This window comes from Chenopodium album, chromosome 11 (genome assembly GCF_948465745.1).
Source record: "Chenopodium album chromosome 11, dcCheAlbu1.1, whole genome shotgun sequence".
Lineage (NCBI taxonomy): Eukaryota > Viridiplantae > Streptophyta > Magnoliopsida > Caryophyllales > Amaranthaceae > Chenopodium > Chenopodium album.
This window is the reverse complement of record NC_137844.1, coordinates 6,236,572-6,255,672: the sequence shown is the minus strand read 5'-3', so window position 1 is coordinate 6,255,672 and position 19,101 is coordinate 6,236,572. Positions and strand designations below refer to the sequence as shown.

Sequence of the window (19,101 nt, the reverse complement as noted above, 5' to 3'; positions counted from 1 at the left end):
CATAACCACACTCATTGGCTACAACCACCAGAGTAAAGTCAACCAGCAAAATATTAGGGAAGCAGCCAAATGCACACCCCCTACCCTTCCCCAACAAAAAAAAAAGTGACACACTTTAGCAATCAAGCCTTTAAAAATAATATGGTCCCTTGAGCACTTCTAAGCACTCGCAAACCACTGCTAATAAAAAAGACTCCTCTAACAGTCGGGGAATATAGAAAAATTAAAAAATGTAAACAAACTTTACAACAAATCTACGAAGTTCTGTATTATTGTATAGTGTTCAAAGATCTAGACAAAAAGCATGTTGGCCAATTGTTTCAGCACAAAAACAGAAAAGTTACTCAATGATTAACAATTTTATGCTGATCATAGTGCTAAGTTTGCACTAGACGGCAGATGCATTAGCAAATTGCAGATATTAATTGCACAGTCTGAGAAGCACTTCACATCAGCCCTCTAATGCAATCAATATAATGCTCTACACTGAAAAAAACGTGAAGTCCAAGCACTTTCTGTATGGTTCCTACATTCCTACTGACAGATCTCCAATTAAATTATTATGTAGATTTTGTTTTTCCAAAAAGGTACTATATAAAATTAGGGAACCCTTCTCTGAATTGTATTCCCTAATTTATCAAGAAATTTAACACTCTGACACTTGCATGTTGTGAAGGTCAAACTTTCAAAATTAAACCCTTTTGATTAAAAACATTTCACAAGTTTTATTGTACTATATGATTATTTTATAGTACTTTCACGTTTATTTTCCTTAAGATTAGAATCAACCAATATATTTTGTGAGAAATAGACGATCAAAATTTGACATCAAAAATATTATATGCTATCTTATAAAACCCGAGAGCAGAATCCTCAACTTCTAATTCTCTCGATAAAATTTTATTTAGTATCAGACGTTCTGAAAGAGATCACAAGACTGTATTCTATACAAAATGGTGCTACTTGAGATGTTGCTAGACACTATTTCATCAACAAATGAATTTATCTTTCACCAGAGAAACAAAACCTCACTGGCCTACCAGAACCCAATGTTTAGTTAAGAAAGAAGAAGTAGAAAAAGACAAGTCACGCATGACTTGCAACATTGCAAAGAGTTCAAAGAGCTAATAAAAGCAGCTCTTGCTCCAGCATATGAGTTATGTTACATTATGCATTATGGTCAAAAACTTGAAATTGTTGAAATAAATTACTCCAAAATTTTCACTATCTAACTTAACAGAACTTTAACTAGTAGCTAAAGAAGAGGGAAAGAGACACGGATTGTATGTGGATTGCAACATTATAGATTTTCAAATACCAAATCAAACCAAGCCTATTTCAGTTATTCAAGTTTGTGATACATTGATTCTTGCCAACATCTTTGTATAGCGCAAAGACTGTATATTATCAGGCTACATTATGCAGTATAGATGATAATAAAAACTCCAAGATGCAATACAGAGGCAAGTTGCCAGACTATAGTAGAAACAAATAGAAGATTAGAAGTCATTCATCTGGATCACTCATAAGGGCATTTTTGCTGGTGTACCTGGAGAGCGGGGATACTTTCTAGAGGTAGGACGGTCTTTAAAACATATGATAGTAGTTCGCTGTCCAAAAGGGCCATGTGATTCCACTGAATAGGAAAAAAATAAATTGTCATTTGCTCACTTCATTTATTAATTAAAAAGCAAAAAAGTTGTTTACACATGAGCAATGTGCATCTGCTTTAAATATAATAGCAAACATAGTATCTATAGACAGATGTTCTCATCTCAATAAACGTGGAAAAATGAGACAATCATCAAGGTAATACATGGCATGATATCTAAACCACCGTGACGTATGTATGTGTGTTCTATTTTTTTTTTTTAATTCTTCTAGCTTTATCAGTTAAAACGACATCAACTTAAAAACATGCATTCACATAACCCAACAAATCTGAGTTCTAGTCAACTAGTGAGCATACTCCAACAGTTGGAAGCTATTTGTGCCCCTTAAATGGAGTTTGTAATTTTAATTTCAGTTTTAAATTTAACCTCGATACCAAAACTTTTAAAACCAACTAGTTGAACACTATTTATTAATTGCATTGTGACAACTTTAAGATTTTCCAACCAAGCTTACAATTTTCAAGTTGATGTATGACAAGTTCAAAAGGAGACAAAGATTCTTTATTCATCAGCTTTTGAATTGCTATGCAGGAGCAACAATTGTTGCATATCAATCAAGAGTCGCAAGGAAACAAACTCTTAGGTGAGGCGATTTTAGTGAGGCATTCCTATGCACTTTGTATTAACACTATTACCTAACCTTGGAGTGTCTTAACCTTTATTACAGTGCCACTTATTATAATAAGGCAAGACTGCATATTTCCAGCCACCCTACCTTGGAATAATGTTGATGTTAGTACAAATATACAATATTACAATGTACGCCATTTTTAGGGTCAAAGAGGAATCACCATATGTTCTTCATCAAACATAGGCGGGGAACAAAGAATAAAATCAGTAAAACCTGATGAAGTAAAGCACGAGTTGGATGTTAGCCAAAACAATAGGCTACTCTTGCATAATAAGAGGGAATGTTGTAATCTCCCATTTTTGACATAAATAACTCGAGTTATACTTATTAGCATTATATAAAGTATATCTTTAAGAGGACTTAAAAGGCAACCTTAAGCAAGTTAAATCAAAGACGTATAAGAAGGCTTAATCAAACTGAGTTAAATTGCTCCTTTTATAACAGGACTAAGTTTGTCAAAATCGGTAAACTTAATCCTATATTAGTTTGTCTGAATCAATAAGATTTACTTATGGTCTGTAGTATAGCAATAGAACTGTGGTGATGATCATAAAAGTGCAGATGAACAAAGTTCTCGAATCAATAAATAGTAACAACTTTTATTATATATTATATAAAACATTATAGCAATGATTATACTGTATTTTTTTTAGTAAGAATGAATAATGATAAGCAACAATACTACAAAGACAAGATAAGTTCCTCGAAAGCATACCTAAATGCTGATGCAAAAGAGTAGCACCCAATAAATTTATTGCTCTTTCAGCATTTCTAACTTCCACCTGTTCAGAAATAGCAAATGTTACAATCAGTTGATGATTAGGAATACTACAAAAACAAGCATGCAGTAATCGATGTATTCTGTTGAAGCAAAGTATATGAGCTAAAAGGACATTTGAAAAGGGACTTTTTTTTTTGGCATGAGCTCATTGTATGGCATGTCATACACTTATACAACTGTCATGCTGAAAGAGTGCAGCCACAACTGCCCCCAAAACACGAAGGACAAAATCATGGATCAGATTGCAGAATATGTAACAGCATAGAATTTCGCTTTCTTGATGTATGTTATCTTGTCCCTTTCCTTGGGAAAGAGGGGGGAGGTATTAGGAACACAAACTTCACACTTGTCATCCATTCAAAACTCTCGTCTATATATAAACATCCCCTTACAAACTATAAATCTATCAAAAGTCAAACATCGCCCACTTTGTAACGGCCAGAGTAACCTAGTATACACATCTATCATAATTTAAAATTCCTTACCACTTGGGAGCAGGACAGCGGTTTTGAAAAGTGATTTATGTTTGGAATGGAAAGTCAAATTTCAACTACAGTTGATAAATAATTCTAAAGATATTTATATATTTACGTTTAATTTAAATTAAGTAGGTAAAGTTAAAAATAAAAAATAAAATAAAAAATAAAAAAAATCTTAGCACAGCTGAGACGGCTGCAACCTAAGACAACAGCATAAGAGCAAAAACAAAATCCTTCTAGAATTTAATGGTATGTCATCGAATCACTGCTTATAAAAGGATATTAAATGGATAATGCTATTTGACGTATTTGTATCTATGGCGACAGGAAGAATAGATAAGCAAGAGCAAATTAAGACAGAAAAGCAACATGACAGGGAAATTGGTTGACTGGGAAGTAGAGACATTGAAAAAGTAGATATATTGCTGCTCAAACAATAAGTCACTAACCAAAGACATATAGTAGACGAACATAGGTGTGAGCATTTCTAAAATATGCTCTTGTTGAGGAGTATTAGTTAAGACTCTAGCAGTGTTTGTTTGCTCTACTCACACCTAGCTGACATAAATCATATAGTCGATATTTCACATATGTTTATTTATAGACTAAAGTTGAAGCACCAATTAGTTTTGTGCTCAGAATAGGTAGTATTCTAATGATAGTAACATAACAAACATTTGAAGCTTTGAGATAGAGTACTGCTGCATTGGCAATTGCATCAGCTTCATTGTAAGATAACTATGGTTTAAATTCATTAATGATCAACAAGGCTAATACAATTATTTTTTCATTAAAAAGTCTTATGTGTGCTGTATCAAATCTGAACATTCATATTCAGTTATTCACAATTAGATGCTGCATTAGTCAGTTATGTACTTATATATGAAGCTTTTATTGAATAGTATAAGGGCCAGCTGAAAAGGAGAAAATTTGGTCCAGCAATATGTCCAAAGGGCTACAGGAAGTCAGCAAGATTGGGCAGGAGCTAAATTAATAACCATTTAGATCTTTATCACTCAAATATTTTGTGGTTAAGAAGCTGAACATTTACAAATGAAATCATCCCAAAAAGCCAAATAAACGTAGGGGGGATGTCCAATGTGTGATAGTACTAAGTTCAAACTGTCTAGTACTACACAGTGCAAAAAACTATACAATAATATCGGCTCAAAGGGAAGGGATGCACTATTTATTGGCAATCAAATCTTGAGGCCCTATAAAAAAATAAAGACGAAATGTAAATTACAGAAATGAAAGATAGAAATCTGACAAGTTACTTCAACTATAATGTTGAAAATAGAAGCACTCTTTTTTTTTCTTTTTTTTTTTTTTGGGTTAGAAGTATACCAGCAATAATGCCACCATCTCAGGGATGTGCATGTTGGGCAGGGGAGGAAAATAATAGAAACGTAACACACAAACGAGATGAAAAACCGTCCTTCAACCCCTGATGTTCATTGTAAGTTAGATCAGTTAACCTTAAGAAACCACATGTCAGAAGCTGACACAGACACACAGTGACACCCTGTGGCCTCTGCTACTCTTAGACAGCTGGTTCAGTACAGTTCATTAAATAAATGATTCCCACTATTATTAATCCTAGCTCGGTAATGTGCAGGGGTCAAAAGAGATTAGTCTCAGCTCTTATCAAGTCAAAATAAGGCTCAACACAGTGGGTAGTTGAGTAGTTCCATTTTAACATCAGATGAAAAAAAGCTCAATTGACACAATTCTTTCTTAGGTGCAAGACAGCTTCATATTATGCATTTTAGAGTTCACCCCAGCATGTTGTGAACTTCTGATTGAATAAAGCACAAGGCTTCCCCTCACTCGACAAATTCCACCATCCAGCTTTAGACGCAGTATTTTTTTATCATTGTTTGTTTATAACAACCAGTTAGAGTAGAAAACAAATTAAAAATACTTGAACAGTATAACAGACATAATTGCAAAGCCAGGAAATTTACGAGTATTCACTTTTCATAATAAACAGGCTTTGTTTTTCACCATGTTTTGTTTTATATTGCTTTTTATGTAATACAAAGCAACAAATTACACAGTTCCACAAAGAGCATGGCAGTTCAAACATAATCATAGCACGTGAAAAAGTAACAGTAACTTCAAGCCATTAACTCCATTTTTTGTGAGCGCTATTGACCATAATACCATAAAATAAAAAAATCAGAATCTTACTTGCTATGTAGCAAGGTTTTCCTGCCTACATACTACTGTAATATAGATGCAGATTTTCTTTTGCTTCCACAATGATTTAAACCTTCTCATCTATAGTCAGTAAAGCCAGTCATCTATCTGAAATTTTAGTGTTCATAACATCTATAACTCCTGAGAAGTAATTTTGATAATTGGCTTTAATGGATAGTCTTATCTTAAGGTTACCAGCTTTGGATATATACTTCATTTTTCATTTTGTTTGGTAAGTGGTAACAGCAGTAACAGTCACATGCTAACATACTCAACAAAAGCATTGAATGTTGCAGTCCTTTTACATGGAGATTATTTCAGAAAACTTTGTGAGCATAGTTATATACATAGCTCACTTCCCTATCCTAGAGAAAGGAGCTATTGCCTGAGTCAAGAGTAGCACATCATATTATGAAAAGGATTAACTAACAAAAATATTAATAGTAGGGCTATATAAGCAAAAGAAACATTGGATACCTGAGGGTCATGACCCTTTGCAGCTACGAACAGACCACCCATGCGAACCAAAGGAATACAATACTCAGCTGACCATTAAAAGAAAATCAAAACATTGCATGAGAAGATATAAAGAGCTTCACAGTTGTAATAAACAGCTATAATAAAGAGCCTAATCAGCACCTAGAACTCTCAGTTCTGCAACAGCTCTAGCAACAGCTATATCGAATGATTCTCTGTACTCCAATGTGTGTCCAAAATTCTGCCCTATAACCAAGGATATTTAGTGTACAAATAAAGAAGTAAATCAATCAATCACACATGCCCATATCTTTCAAAGAACACTAAGAAATTACGAAAGAAATACCTCAGCCCTGTCACGAATAACTTTCACGTTGGACACACCAGTTACATTAATTGCGTGCTCCAAGAATAAGCAACGCTTGTTCATTGACTCTAGAAGTGTAACCTTCCAACCTATACATTAGTAACACTGGTAAATCAAAATGTAATAAGACAAAACAAATAATATGACTAATCAAAACCCAACACTGGTTGGCATTCAAATCAGCATCAGTCTAGCGCAATAACATTTCCTAGTAGCTATAACACATCTATTATTGTGTAGGAACACAGATGATTCTATAGTTTGACTTTCAGCATTAAACTTACAAAACTGTGACATAATTTTCTACCAATGTATGAAAACTAACAATTTATGAAATTCTAATAGTAGCAACTCATAGTCTCATACTAACAAAACCAAAGTATTTAAAAATGTTTCAAAGATGAAATTGAGAGACCAACTAGAACAATCACTCTGAAAACAATGAACTTATAATCTAACTCCTTATATATACAACATAAATACATGATGACCATATGCAATCAAATCATGTATTCGGGTTTGCCGGCTAGGCGGCTACATTACTCCATTCGTAGCATTCCTTACACCAATTAAACTTTACATGAGAGAAATTTAAGTAAGCACTAAGATAGCTCATTAATTTCCACAAATTTCACAACAATTTATAATTATAAGTAAAAATTAACAAATACCTGGGCAAGCAATGGCTAAGATCAAACCCGGAAGCCCGGCACCGGTTCCAACATCAACAAGACTCACACTTTCACGCGAAGAACCACAATGTGAAGTGTAAGACTCATTCATAGGCGACAGAATTGCGAGTGAATCTTCAATGTGCCTTTCCATTACTTCACTCCTCTCTGTAACAGCAGTTAAATTCATCTTCTGTAATAAAAAAACAAAACACAATTCAATTACAGAAACAAAAAAATTAATACTAATTCAGCAACACATTGAACATTGAAGAAGAAAAAGGGAGAAAAGGGACCTGATTCCATTCAAGAAGGGTATCAACATATAGAGAAATCTGGTGTTTTTGATGAGAATTTAGGGTTTCAAAGTGGGAAGAATTGATTGGTGTTGCAGTAATTAGGGATTTGCGGGTGTTTGCAGTGAATTTGAAGGAATTGGGTTTGTGGTACGGAAGGTGTTCGATGAAAGTCCTGAAAGAAAATGGGGATAGTATGAGCATACTACGCAAGCACAACATTGTGTTCCCGCGCTGCGGTTTTTTTTTTTTTTTTTTTTTTTTTAATTATGGGGGAGATGGTGAAATATTATCATATCGGAGTAAAGAATTGAAGATAAATCCTCACTTCCTCAGTAGTTTTCGCCTTTTCGGTCACAATTCCACTAGTGATAACTGATAATTTAGGGGTGGGATTCTTTAACTTGTCTAATGTTTGTCGTTGTTACTCTTTTTTATTTCAAATTCGTGAAAAAAGAACATTAAATAAACAATATTCATATTCTTTCCTTAAATATATACATATTCCTATTCTGCAAATCTTTGTAGAACAAATTATATTATTACCCCTCCCTATATTAAGATAATATAGATTCTATTATACATTAAAAACAAAGAATGTTAAATTAATTTCACGTAATATTCCATGTTTATTATATTTTTTATGTTATAATTAATTTATCAAAAGAAAATGGAGCAATTTAAATAACTGTGCATAACACAAGACCTAACCTATTTACCATTGATTTTAAAACTGAGCATGACTCGGAAAATATCTAGTACAATAGATATATGACAATATTATATTTTTATTTTTTTTGAAAGGGATAGATATATGACAATATTTTATTTTTATGTTTTTTGAAAGGGATAGATATATGACAATATATTTGAGAACTTATAATAAATACTCCAACGTAATAAGTGCCTATGAAAATTCCATATTTTCTTTTAACATCATTGTGATTGTTCAAATCTTCTAAAATCAATGTAAATAAAAGATCAGTGTAGAACTGTGGATTTTCAAAATCTATAATTTCTTAATACTCTATATATCAAATAGAATATCAATACAGATTCTCGAAATTTTCCATTTTTCTAATATGGAGAAATCAATGTTGATTTTCATAATCTTTTCTAATCAACAAACTTTGTGTCGTCCAGGACCATATAAATTCGAACCAAATTAGAGGCATCTTCCATCAAATTTTGTACTATTATCTATCTTCCAATTCTTCCACCAACTTTGTATCATCTATCTTCCTGTCTTATATTGTAATCAATTTTCACCAATAAAAAAAAAAAAAAAATTGTTTTCAATCAATTGCTATTAAGCTTTCAATAGCTAAGTAACGATGACTACTCCTTCACTCAAGTGTATTTCTATCACTCTTGTGCTACTGATTGCAATAGGTGTATATATTCATTTTTTTTTTTTTTTTTTTGAATAAAGCTATGTTTGCATCAATCATGGCTGGATCATATATTTTTTTAATTTATTTTTTAAGCATATCTCTTAGTTTTTTCCTTAGCCAAGAAATTTAGGATATTGCTAAAATATACTCAAATTATGTTATGTAATTCTCATTCAACCAATATGGCCATATATAAATATATAGACTAAGATACTTGGAAGACAAGACCAAATATTCCTAAGATAATCACAAAATATTCTAAGATATCTTTTCACAATATTCACAATATTATCTTCCTAATACCCCCTCAAGTTGGAGAGTACGGATCTCGGACATCCAACTTGCGAAGAAGAAACTCGAACTTGGCTTTTCCTAAAGCATTTGTAAAAATGTCAGCCAACTGAACCGTCGTAGGAACATACGAAGGTATAATCGTCCCATCTGTAATCGCATCCCGAAAAAAATGACAATCTGACTCAATATGTTTTGCTCGTTCATGAAACATTGGATTTTGCACAATGTATAACGCTGGCTGACTATCACAATAAAGGTGCATCCCATTCTCATGTTTAACCCCTAAGTCACCAAGAAGTCGCTTCAACCACTTTAATTCACAAGTCACTGCAGTCATCGAACGATATTCTGCTTCTGCAGAGGAAAGAGAAACAATATGTTGCTTTTTGGTTTTCCATGACACCGGAGACAAACCAAGAAGCTCAAACCAACCACTCAAAGATCTCCTGGAAAGAGGACAACCTGCCCAATCTGAATCACACCAGCCTTCCAACTGTAAAGCACTGTCGGATCTCAATATAATTCCCTGTCCCGGGCTCTTTTTCAAATATCTAACAACTTGCAGAGCTGCTTCCCAATGATCAATCCTGGGATTTTGCATAAACTGTGATAAAATGTGCATAGAATATGCTAAATCTGGTCTCGTAACAAACAAATAAATCAGTCGACCTATGAGGCGACGATATTTCTCTATATCATGAAAATACTCTCCCTGCGCCAAAGCCAACCTGTGATTTTGTTCCATAGGGAACTCTGCAGGTTTGGCATCTAGTAAACCAACCTCGGTTATGATATCCAATGCATACTTCCTCTAGCAAACAAAAATTCCCTGTTTATTCCGGGCTACCTCTAGCCTCAAAAAATATTTCAACACTCCAAGATCTTTCATCTTGAAACAATTTCCCAAATATGATTTAAAATTGAGCATAGCAGATTTATCGTTGCCTGCAACAATTAAATCATCGACATATACTAACACATTGAGCTGCATTTTACCCTTTGTAAGAGTAAATAAGGAATAATCATAATATGACTGTTTAAAGCCATAATTTTTCAAAGTTGTAGCTAGCTTTGCAAACCAGCATCTTGGAGCTTGTTTAAGCCCGTACAACGATTTCTTCATCCTGCAAACTTTGTCAGAATTATTTTTCTCAAAATCGGGGGGAATTTTCATATATACCTCTTCTTCCAAATCACCATGAAGAAACGCATTATGAACGTCCATTTGATAGACTTCCTGATTTTTCACCGCCGCTACTGCAAGAAAAGTTCGAACTGTCACCATTTTTGCTACTGGAGCAAACATCTCGTTGTAGTCTAGACCTTCAACCTGATAATGACCGAAAATAACTAGCCTCGCTTTTATCTCTACAAATTCCCGTGCTCATCATATTTTTTTTTGTACACCCACTTGCTCCCGAGTGCCTTTTTACCCGGTGGTAGTTTTTCTAGCACCCAAGTCCCCTTCTCTTCTAGTGCCTGTATCTCATCTGCCATTGCCTTCCTCCAACCCTGGTGTTTCATGGCCTCCCTGAAACTTTTGGGTTCATTTCCTCCTGTAATAGCAGCAATGTATGTTTTATGTTTCACAGAAAACCGGTGAGAATCAATAAAATGTGTTAACAGGTAGACAGTACCTGAGGAAAGCGATATCACAGGTGAACGTTGAGATGATGTAGATGGACTTTTATATCGGATGGTGTGCGTCACAAAATCACAGAGCTTCACCGAAGGAATTTTTGTTCTCATGCCTTTACCCAAGGCCTCATCACCACTTGCTGTGTTGCTACTCCCCTCACGCTGCCCATTTGTTTGCTCTGTTTGCTGCTGTTGGGCAGGAGATGTGTGCTGGCCAGGCCCCCCTGCGAGCTGCCGCAAGAATCAGCAGCATCAGTGCCCGCGGAAGAGCCAGTAGCCTAATCAAATGGCCTGGCAGGCTCTGCCACGGCCTGGCCGTGACCTGTGTCCTCTTGCCACGGGGTGGGTCGTGGTCCTTTCTGGTTCAATCTCTTCCCTTGCCTCATGATTATTCCCTTCATTCACACACTCCCCTTCAGTCTCCACACCCCATTCATCATCACTAACTCCCGCATCCACGCAAGAGTCATACATCCTTTTCTCATGAACAGTAGGAGTTATAAATGGAAATTCGATTTCACAAAATTTCACATCCCTCGACACAAATATTTCTCGGGTTTCCAAGTCATACACCTTCCACCCCTTCTTTCCAAAAGGATATCCTATGAACACACATTTTCGGCTACGACTAGCAAACTTGTCTCCTTTACTCCTTTGATTATAAGCATAACATAAACACTCGAATATACTCATGAAAAGGTGATTTGTCAAATAATATGTCAAAGGGAGTTTTAAAATTAAGCAATCGGGAAGGAGTTCTATTTATTAAATGACATGCCGCTTGCACACATTCCCCCTAAAATTTCAAAGGAAAATTTGCTTGGAACCGTAAAGCTCTAGCCACATTCAAGATATGTTGATGTTTTCTCTCAACACGCCCATTTTGTTGAGGCGTGAAGTCTCAAAATATATCCCATTTTCAAAAAAAATACTCTTTCAAGGAATTAAATTCCGTACCATTATTACTACGAACAACTTTGATTTCTTGAGAAACTTGACATTTAACAATAGCAACAAAATTATGGAACATATATTCAACATCCTTTTTATTGTCCAATAAATAAGTCCACACACCCCTAGAATAATCGTCTACAATAGTTAAAAAATAGTGAGCACCACAGGACGATGGAGTCTTATAAGGTCCCCACAGACCTATGTTGTTTTGCACGAGGACATACATCACATGATTTTAGTTTACTACTACTACGACTCACAAAAGGAAGATGTTGTAGAACCTTTCCCGAAGGATGCCCCAACCGTTGATGCCACAACTCTGTGGATAGATCCCCATCTGTCTTCAAGGTCTTCACCATAGGAACGCCCCGAAAATAATAAAGTCCATCTACTCGTTCACCTGCTCCAATCACCTTCCTCGTCGTTAGGTCCTGTATAACACAAAGTTTATTAGTAAATTGCATGACACAATTTGATTCATCACATAATTGAGTCGCCGAAATTAAATTGCAATTTAATTGAGGCACATAAAGAACATTATAGATGGTTAGGCCGGCTCATATTCATCACATTCGTTAAAAGAGAAAGATCACAAGTCACATGGTTTGATGCACCCGTGTCAATAATCCAGCCCAAACCATGCGTACCATTAGTCTTGGATTTAAGACTATTAAATGATCTAAAAGCTGCTGAATTTGATGAGAATTAAGACCCGTAAGGGCTGCCCCATCTCTTGCTGAAGAAACGGTGCTGTTGTTGGAGTTATAGACACGCATGGAGGCAACGGAATGCCTGCCTTGGCCCTTTCCATGTCCTCCTTTCTCACCTCTCCAATCTGGCAATCCAGGAAAATAATAACACAGCCGCATCATGACCCTCACGTTGGCAGTGACTACAAATGCTATCTCTAGCCATCACAATAGTCACGTAAAGTTAGATAAAGATTCTCACAAATTCTCACAATCAGTTTCACAATTCCTCACAAATAAAGGAAAAATTTTGTCAACCCTTACGAACTCAAGAACTCGCAAATGTGTTTATGTATTCTCAAATAAAAAAAATTGCAAAGGAGTGAACTCTCACCCTCACACAAATTGTACGCGAACAATGAATATCACGCAAAAAAAAAAAAAAAAAAAAAAACTTTTGGATCTCACTCAGGCTCTTGATATCATGATAAACGGCTCTGGACCACACCCATAACAATTGTCCACTTAATACGACCAAGGAGGTTCTACCTCAAAACCATATGACAATGAGGGGAGTGGCCCCTTAGCCTTATAAATTAGACACAACTTTCTTATTTCTTCAACGTGGGATACACATCCCAACACAAACACTCACTTATAAACTCAACCACTGTGGGACAACACACCACTCACATGTGGGTTTTCTCATGGGCTCGACACTCCCACTCACATGTGAGTTGTCCATAATATTGGCCCATATTACAACACAACCGAACCTGGCTCTGATACCATGCTAAAATATACTCAATAATTATGTTCTGTAATTCTCATTCAACCAATACGGCCATATACAAATATATAGAGTAGGATACTTGAAGGGTAAGACCAAATATTCCTAAGATAATCACAAAATATTCTAAGATATCTTTTGACAATATTCACAATATTATCTTCCTAATAGATATGAACAATGAATGTATACTATATAAACCCTATAGGTTCCGTTCCAAAAATAATATAAACCACATAGGATGTCTACTAATTCAAATATCATCCAAAATTACAAATAATTCAATTATTGGAAAATGAAAAAAATAATGGTATTATACCTATTGTGGTTAGTCGTCATATTATTTTTCTATGTTAAATAATTTAATTCAAAAAATATATTTTTATCTTTTACTTTCTAATTGTTTGTAATACGAAAGATAACGATCTCATTGCTTTACACATAGATCCATGTTTCTCTATTTCTTTAATCAAATGAATTCCTCCTATAAGGATTGTTGGTGTTGCCACTTGAAAATTTTATAATATGTATGATATTTAATGAAGTAAATACTTGTATAATTCATGTTGATAATTATTGAATTGTGCAGTTGTCATGGCACATATGGCAATAGATGTGGAAGCTAAAAGATGTCTTGAAACTGATGGAAAATGTGGCAAACATTTTAGTAACGTTTGCTGTGATTTAAGATGCAAATCTAATCATTTTGATAATAGTGCTCGTGGATTTTGCGAAGATTTAATCAACCCAAATGTAAATGTGAATATAATTGCTGAATTAGCAATATAATGCATTATGACGGATTGTTTTTGGCTTTCATACATAAACAACAATAATAAACAATTATATTTATTTGTCTTTAAATATCCGTTACATACATATTGAAAACAAATCTCTAAACGACTATTAGATGAAAATGAGGAAGGAATCCTCTTAGATTTTTGTTATCCACTAATATAACCGTCTTGAGTTTTGAATAATGAAAAATTCTAAAAATAAAAAGCAGAAGTAAGTATAATATATAATATATAATATTGTGAAAATATTTAATGAGACTAATCTAACGAGATCCCACAATGTTTAACTAACATAAATATCATTTACTAATTATGTAATATTGAGATTTGAGACAAAATGTCTATATGATTTCCCCATTTCACTACACGAACCTCCTGACTCTAGCAAAGTGCAATCAGTACTAACACGCGCTATGTAGTAATGGCCCCGGGCATGCCTATTCATTGGATCAATAGAGAGGTTTGCAATGCACCATTTAAGAGGAAGATATACTTAACATCCTTAGCGCTTTGTAATTGTCCACCTCCTAAACCAAGGTCTAGTTTATACTTTCACCTGCTTGTCAAATGTGAAAATTCCCCAATGCCTTTCGAAGTTACTGGGCGAAACACTCTTTTGACCCTCGTCGAACAAACCAAAAAAATACAAAACCATATAGGTGGCACATTAGGTCTTATATGCGTTCCTTTGCCCGTCAATATGTGATTGACTAGGCCTTGATTGAAAGAACTAGCAGCTTCGGGGTTTGCTCTATCTACCCCATTCGTAGGCCAACCCACCTCCCCAATGACTACCGGAACATCACCAAATTCAATGTTGTGAAGGGCCGAGACTAATGTGTCATAATTCCCAACAAAGGTGTTGGTGTATGTATTTGGCCCGTCGATTACTGGGTGGTCTGTGCCTTAAAAAAAAGCGTAATCCAATGGAAAATTTGGATCCACGTAACACTCAAGAAGGGGTAAATGTTCACCACAAAGGGAGAACTATGGGCCACTAGGAAAGACACTAGTTGAGTCATAACTTGAACCAACTTGGGTCTAAATACTCCATGAGACGGGAGGTTTGCACCATATGTGCCTGCATTGCATAGTACTAAAAGCTAAGCTTGATGGAGTCGTCAAGCTTTTTCCTAACCAATGACCATTGTAGGTTTAGAAGGGCAGGCACGACATGGGTTATATATTGGTTTGAGTAGCTCTTTAGAAATGGCTTATTTCCAACAGTACATATCTATAAAAAAAAATATAGAGATATATATAAGAGAAACTATCTTAGTATGATATGTTACAAGGTTGTTGCATGTAAAATTATAAAGAGATTAAATTTGCAATTGAAACTCAAAGTCAATTCCACTATGTTGGTAATAAACAATTACTAAAGGCATCATGACAGAATGTGTCTATGAATCAAAATCAAACCTCTTATGGAGTACTAGCATTATATTATTAAGAGATGTTTTAACCAATATAATATTTATGTATAATATAATATAGAGGGAGGAGTAATAAAAGAAACCATAAAGTTCGTTTTTTTTTTTTAATATGTATACTTAATTTTTGAAAGATGTTTTAATTTAATCAACAAAATAGCTACGTATAAAGTAGGTAATGAAGATTGACAGTCTTACCTAATACCAACAGGATCTTTGCTGCGGAGATAGGCGCTAAGGTTGCGGTGAACCCAAGAATGAGCCGCATAAAAAGAAGGCGGATGAGCATGCCGTTGAGGATGCCAACCATAACCTCGATATCGCTTCCTCATAGAGCTTGGAGGATATTGCGCTCAACGTCAAACAACTTGAATTTTTGTATCCGATTATTTTTCAATAATTCTATTGACTTCTTAGGCGACAGCCCACCCAATGTGTTTGCTCCCCAATTAATTCCAAATTTGCCATCCCATTATGTATTAATGATAGTAGTGTAAAAACTATTAGAAATAAGGAAATTTTACACAAAATCATCTTTTATAAGCAATTTTTTGCAAGAAACCACTTTATAATTTTTTTTTTGCAATGACACACCTTAATCAAATTTTTTTTTTTGCAAATCAATACCTTTATGCCTGAAAATGAAATTTGACCCCATTTTTCGGCATTTACTACCCCAATCCACCCATGAAACCACCTCTCTTCCCAGCCCCACCCACGAAACCACCTCCCTCCCTAACTCCACCCACAAAACCACCCTTTCACGGCATTGGCCACCCTAAATACACCCTTTTAACGACGTTGACCACCCTAAACCCTCCTCTATAGCCCTAGCCACCCTTATCCCCTCCATTATCAGCGCTGGCACCCCCACACTCTCCAACTCTAAATTAACACTCAAACCACCCTAAATCTAGATTTCGCGAGGTGGTGGAAAAAAGGGAGTTTGATTTCATTGGTGGGGATGAGGGGGGGAGGCAGTTTCGTGGGTGGAGCGAAGGAGAGGGTTATTTCGTGAATTGGGCTGGGGAGAGGGAGGTTTCGTGGGTGGGTTTGGGGTAGTCAAACGTCGGAAAATAGGGTTTGATCCTATTTTCCGGCATAAAGGTATGGTTTTGCAAAAAAAAAAAATTGATTAAGGTGTGTTTTTGCAAAAAAAAATTTATAAGGTGGTTTATTGCAAAAAATTGCTTATAAAAGATGGTTTTTTGCAAAATTTCCTAGAAATAATTTTATTATCCGGTATCCCATTTTTATGGAGAGAGAGACAGGCTAAAGTCGTATTACCTAATCAAAAGTAATTCCTAAACCCCCTAACTAAAATAGATAGGGAAGTAGGGTCGAATCCACAGGGAAACGAGTCTTTCTATTCCTAATTACTTAATATAATCTAGATTATAGAGTAACTAAATTATAGATATGATGAAATTAAACTAAAGGAGATAAAAATAGGGAGAAATCAATTAATAAAAAACTAGGGTATAGGTTCACCAATAAACAATATTCCAGGGTAAAACATAATAATCAATCATCAATTAATCACATCATAAAGGGCTTTCGCTACGTATTACAATCACAGAATTAATCTACTGGTATTAAACCTCATCTCTCGAATCTCGACTTAACCATTTATAAATTAACCTGCCTATTGAAACTAAGCCTAAATATCAATTCTCATCTCTCGAATCTCGAATTAATATTGTTAAACTCATACATAAAAGACCAGCGCTAATCTAGTTGCAGAGCATTAAATCAATCAATAGGAAATTAATCAATTATTGACAGTCAACAACAATAATTTACCCCTTCATGTTATTTATGGATCCCCATAAACCCTAGAAAGAAAACTACTCAGAAATAATTAAAACTAAACTAATCAAAGCAATTAAGCAAGACATGATGAAAGAAATAAAGTAAATAACTGAGATTAAAGTAGAAGAAATCGTTACCAAAATAATTGGAATTAAAGAGTTGAATTAAGAACAAAGTAGAGGACAAGGTTGTAAAGAGAGAAAATAATCTAAAACTAAGTAGAGAGAAAGTCTAAGAGAAGAGGTAATAGAAGTAAAAAGAGAGAGATACCTTCACTAAAAAACTCTCAAACGTATTTATATTAAACACTTAATTAATCCTCATCAAAACTAACAAAAATCGCCGAAGTCATCTCCTCATAAACACGCGCCCGATCGGGCGCCACACCGCCCGATCGGGCCCGCCTTTTTCCATCATGGGCGTCTCTCGCGCTAGACCGGGCGCGAGATAGGGCGGAGAGTTGCTTTATCCTTCTTTCACCCCGCCCGGCCGGGCGCGCCTTCGGGCGGAGCCTATCTTGGCCGTGCCACAACCTTTGCAACTTGGACTTCTCGATTGGGCTCCGATTCTTCGGCCCAATCCAGATTTCCTCTTCGGGTCTTGAATACTCGGTATCACATGCACCAAGCCCCTAATCATCGGTTCGATGACTCTAACCGGCCCTGGGCCGTGAAAACTGGTCGTGCTCCTCCAATGCTCATAGTTGCTCCATAAAAATCTCGGGAAAATGCTCCAAAGGTGCAAATCCCTACAAAAGTCAACCAAAACTACGAAAACACTATAAAACACCAATTAGTAATAAAAGTGGCTCTAAAGAGCTAAAAACACTACCAATTATGACCAAGGGACGGGGGTAAAACACTATATAAAATGGACATATTAGAGAGAGAAAGGGAGGGAGAAGTATAGAGAGAAGATAGATTAAAGATAATGAAGAATTATGAGAAGATAGGTTTGAGAGTTTAGTGGTGGTTTTAATGCATAAAAAACTCTACATACTATTTGTAAGGAAGAAGTTTAGAAGGTCATAAGAGTGAAAGTGGATGGACTTAATGGAAGTGAAAGTTATTTCATTAATTGAATTATTTCATCCCAAAATGCTATAAACTTTATAGAAGTATGATGGATTAAACTTCTTCTAAAATTAAAAAAAATTAACCTTAAATCTTTTTTCATCCCAAAATGTTATAAACTTTAAAGAAGTATGATGGATTGAAATTCTTCTAAAATTTTGAAAAAAATGAATAAATAAAATAAAATAAAATAACCTTCAATATTTTTTCATCCCAAAATGCTATAAACTTCATAGAAGTATGATGGATTGAATTTCTTCTAAAATTAACAAAATTAACCTTTAACTTTTCTCATCCCAAAATGCTATAAATTGTATAGAAGTATGATGGATTGAACTTCTTCTAAAATTTTTAAAAAATAACCTTCAATCTTTTTTCATCCCAAAATGTTATAAACTTTATAGAAGAATGATGGATTGAACTTCTTTTAAAATTAAAAATATTAACTTTTAACCTTTTTTCATCCAAAAATGCTATAAACTTTATAGAAGTATGATGGATTAAACTTCTTCTAAAATTTACTAAATTAACCTTCAATCTTTTTTCTAAATTATTTACTTCTTTATGATTATTTATGTTATTTTTATTATTAAAATATTATAATAATATATTATTATAATATATTAATACTTAAAATACAAAAATAATAA

At 34.7% G+C, this 19,101-nt stretch overlaps 1 protein-coding gene across 2 annotated transcripts; it reads right to left on the bottom strand.

Moving 5' to 3' along the window:
- Positions 1-1,307: 1,307 nt before the first annotated feature.
- LOC145568385 (uncharacterized) lies at positions 1,308-7,874 on the bottom strand. Of its 2 annotated transcripts, XM_081627810.1 has the most exons (7): positions 7,578-7,872; positions 7,282-7,474; positions 6,590-6,699; positions 6,406-6,484; positions 6,244-6,311; positions 3,020-3,086; positions 1,308-1,636 (listed from the first exon to the last, which is right to left on the bottom strand). In XM_081627810.1, exons 1-7 carry the CDS (start codon positions 7,797-7,799, stop codon positions 1,524-1,526), a joined length of 852 nt encoding a protein of 283 aa, XP_081483936.1. In that variant the 5' UTR covers positions 7,800-7,872; the 3' UTR covers positions 1,308-1,523. The 2 variants fall into 2 exon arrangements, with proteins under 2 accessions (XP_081483936.1, XP_081483937.1); XM_081627811.1 differs by lacking the exons at positions 1,308-1,636; positions 3,020-3,086 and adding an exon at positions 4,910-5,011 and having other exon boundaries at positions 7,578-7,874.
- Between the last annotated feature and the right edge of the window lie 11,227 nt (positions 7,875-19,101).

Excerpts from the sequence above, each read along its gene's own strand:
- LOC145568385 (XM_081627810.1), bottom strand. The coding sequence starts at position 7,799 with ATGTTGTGCTTGCGTAGTATGCTCATACTATCCCCATTTTCTTTCAGG. Across the intron at positions 6,700-7,281 it reads CTTAGCCATTGCTTGCCCAG|GTTGGAAGGTTACACTTCTA; the intron begins GTATTTGTTAAT and ends ACTAATGTATAG. Across the intron at positions 1,637-3,019 it reads TCTTTTGCATCAGCATTTAG|TGGAATCACATGGCCCTTTT; the intron begins GTATGCTTTCGA and ends TTTCCTATTCAG.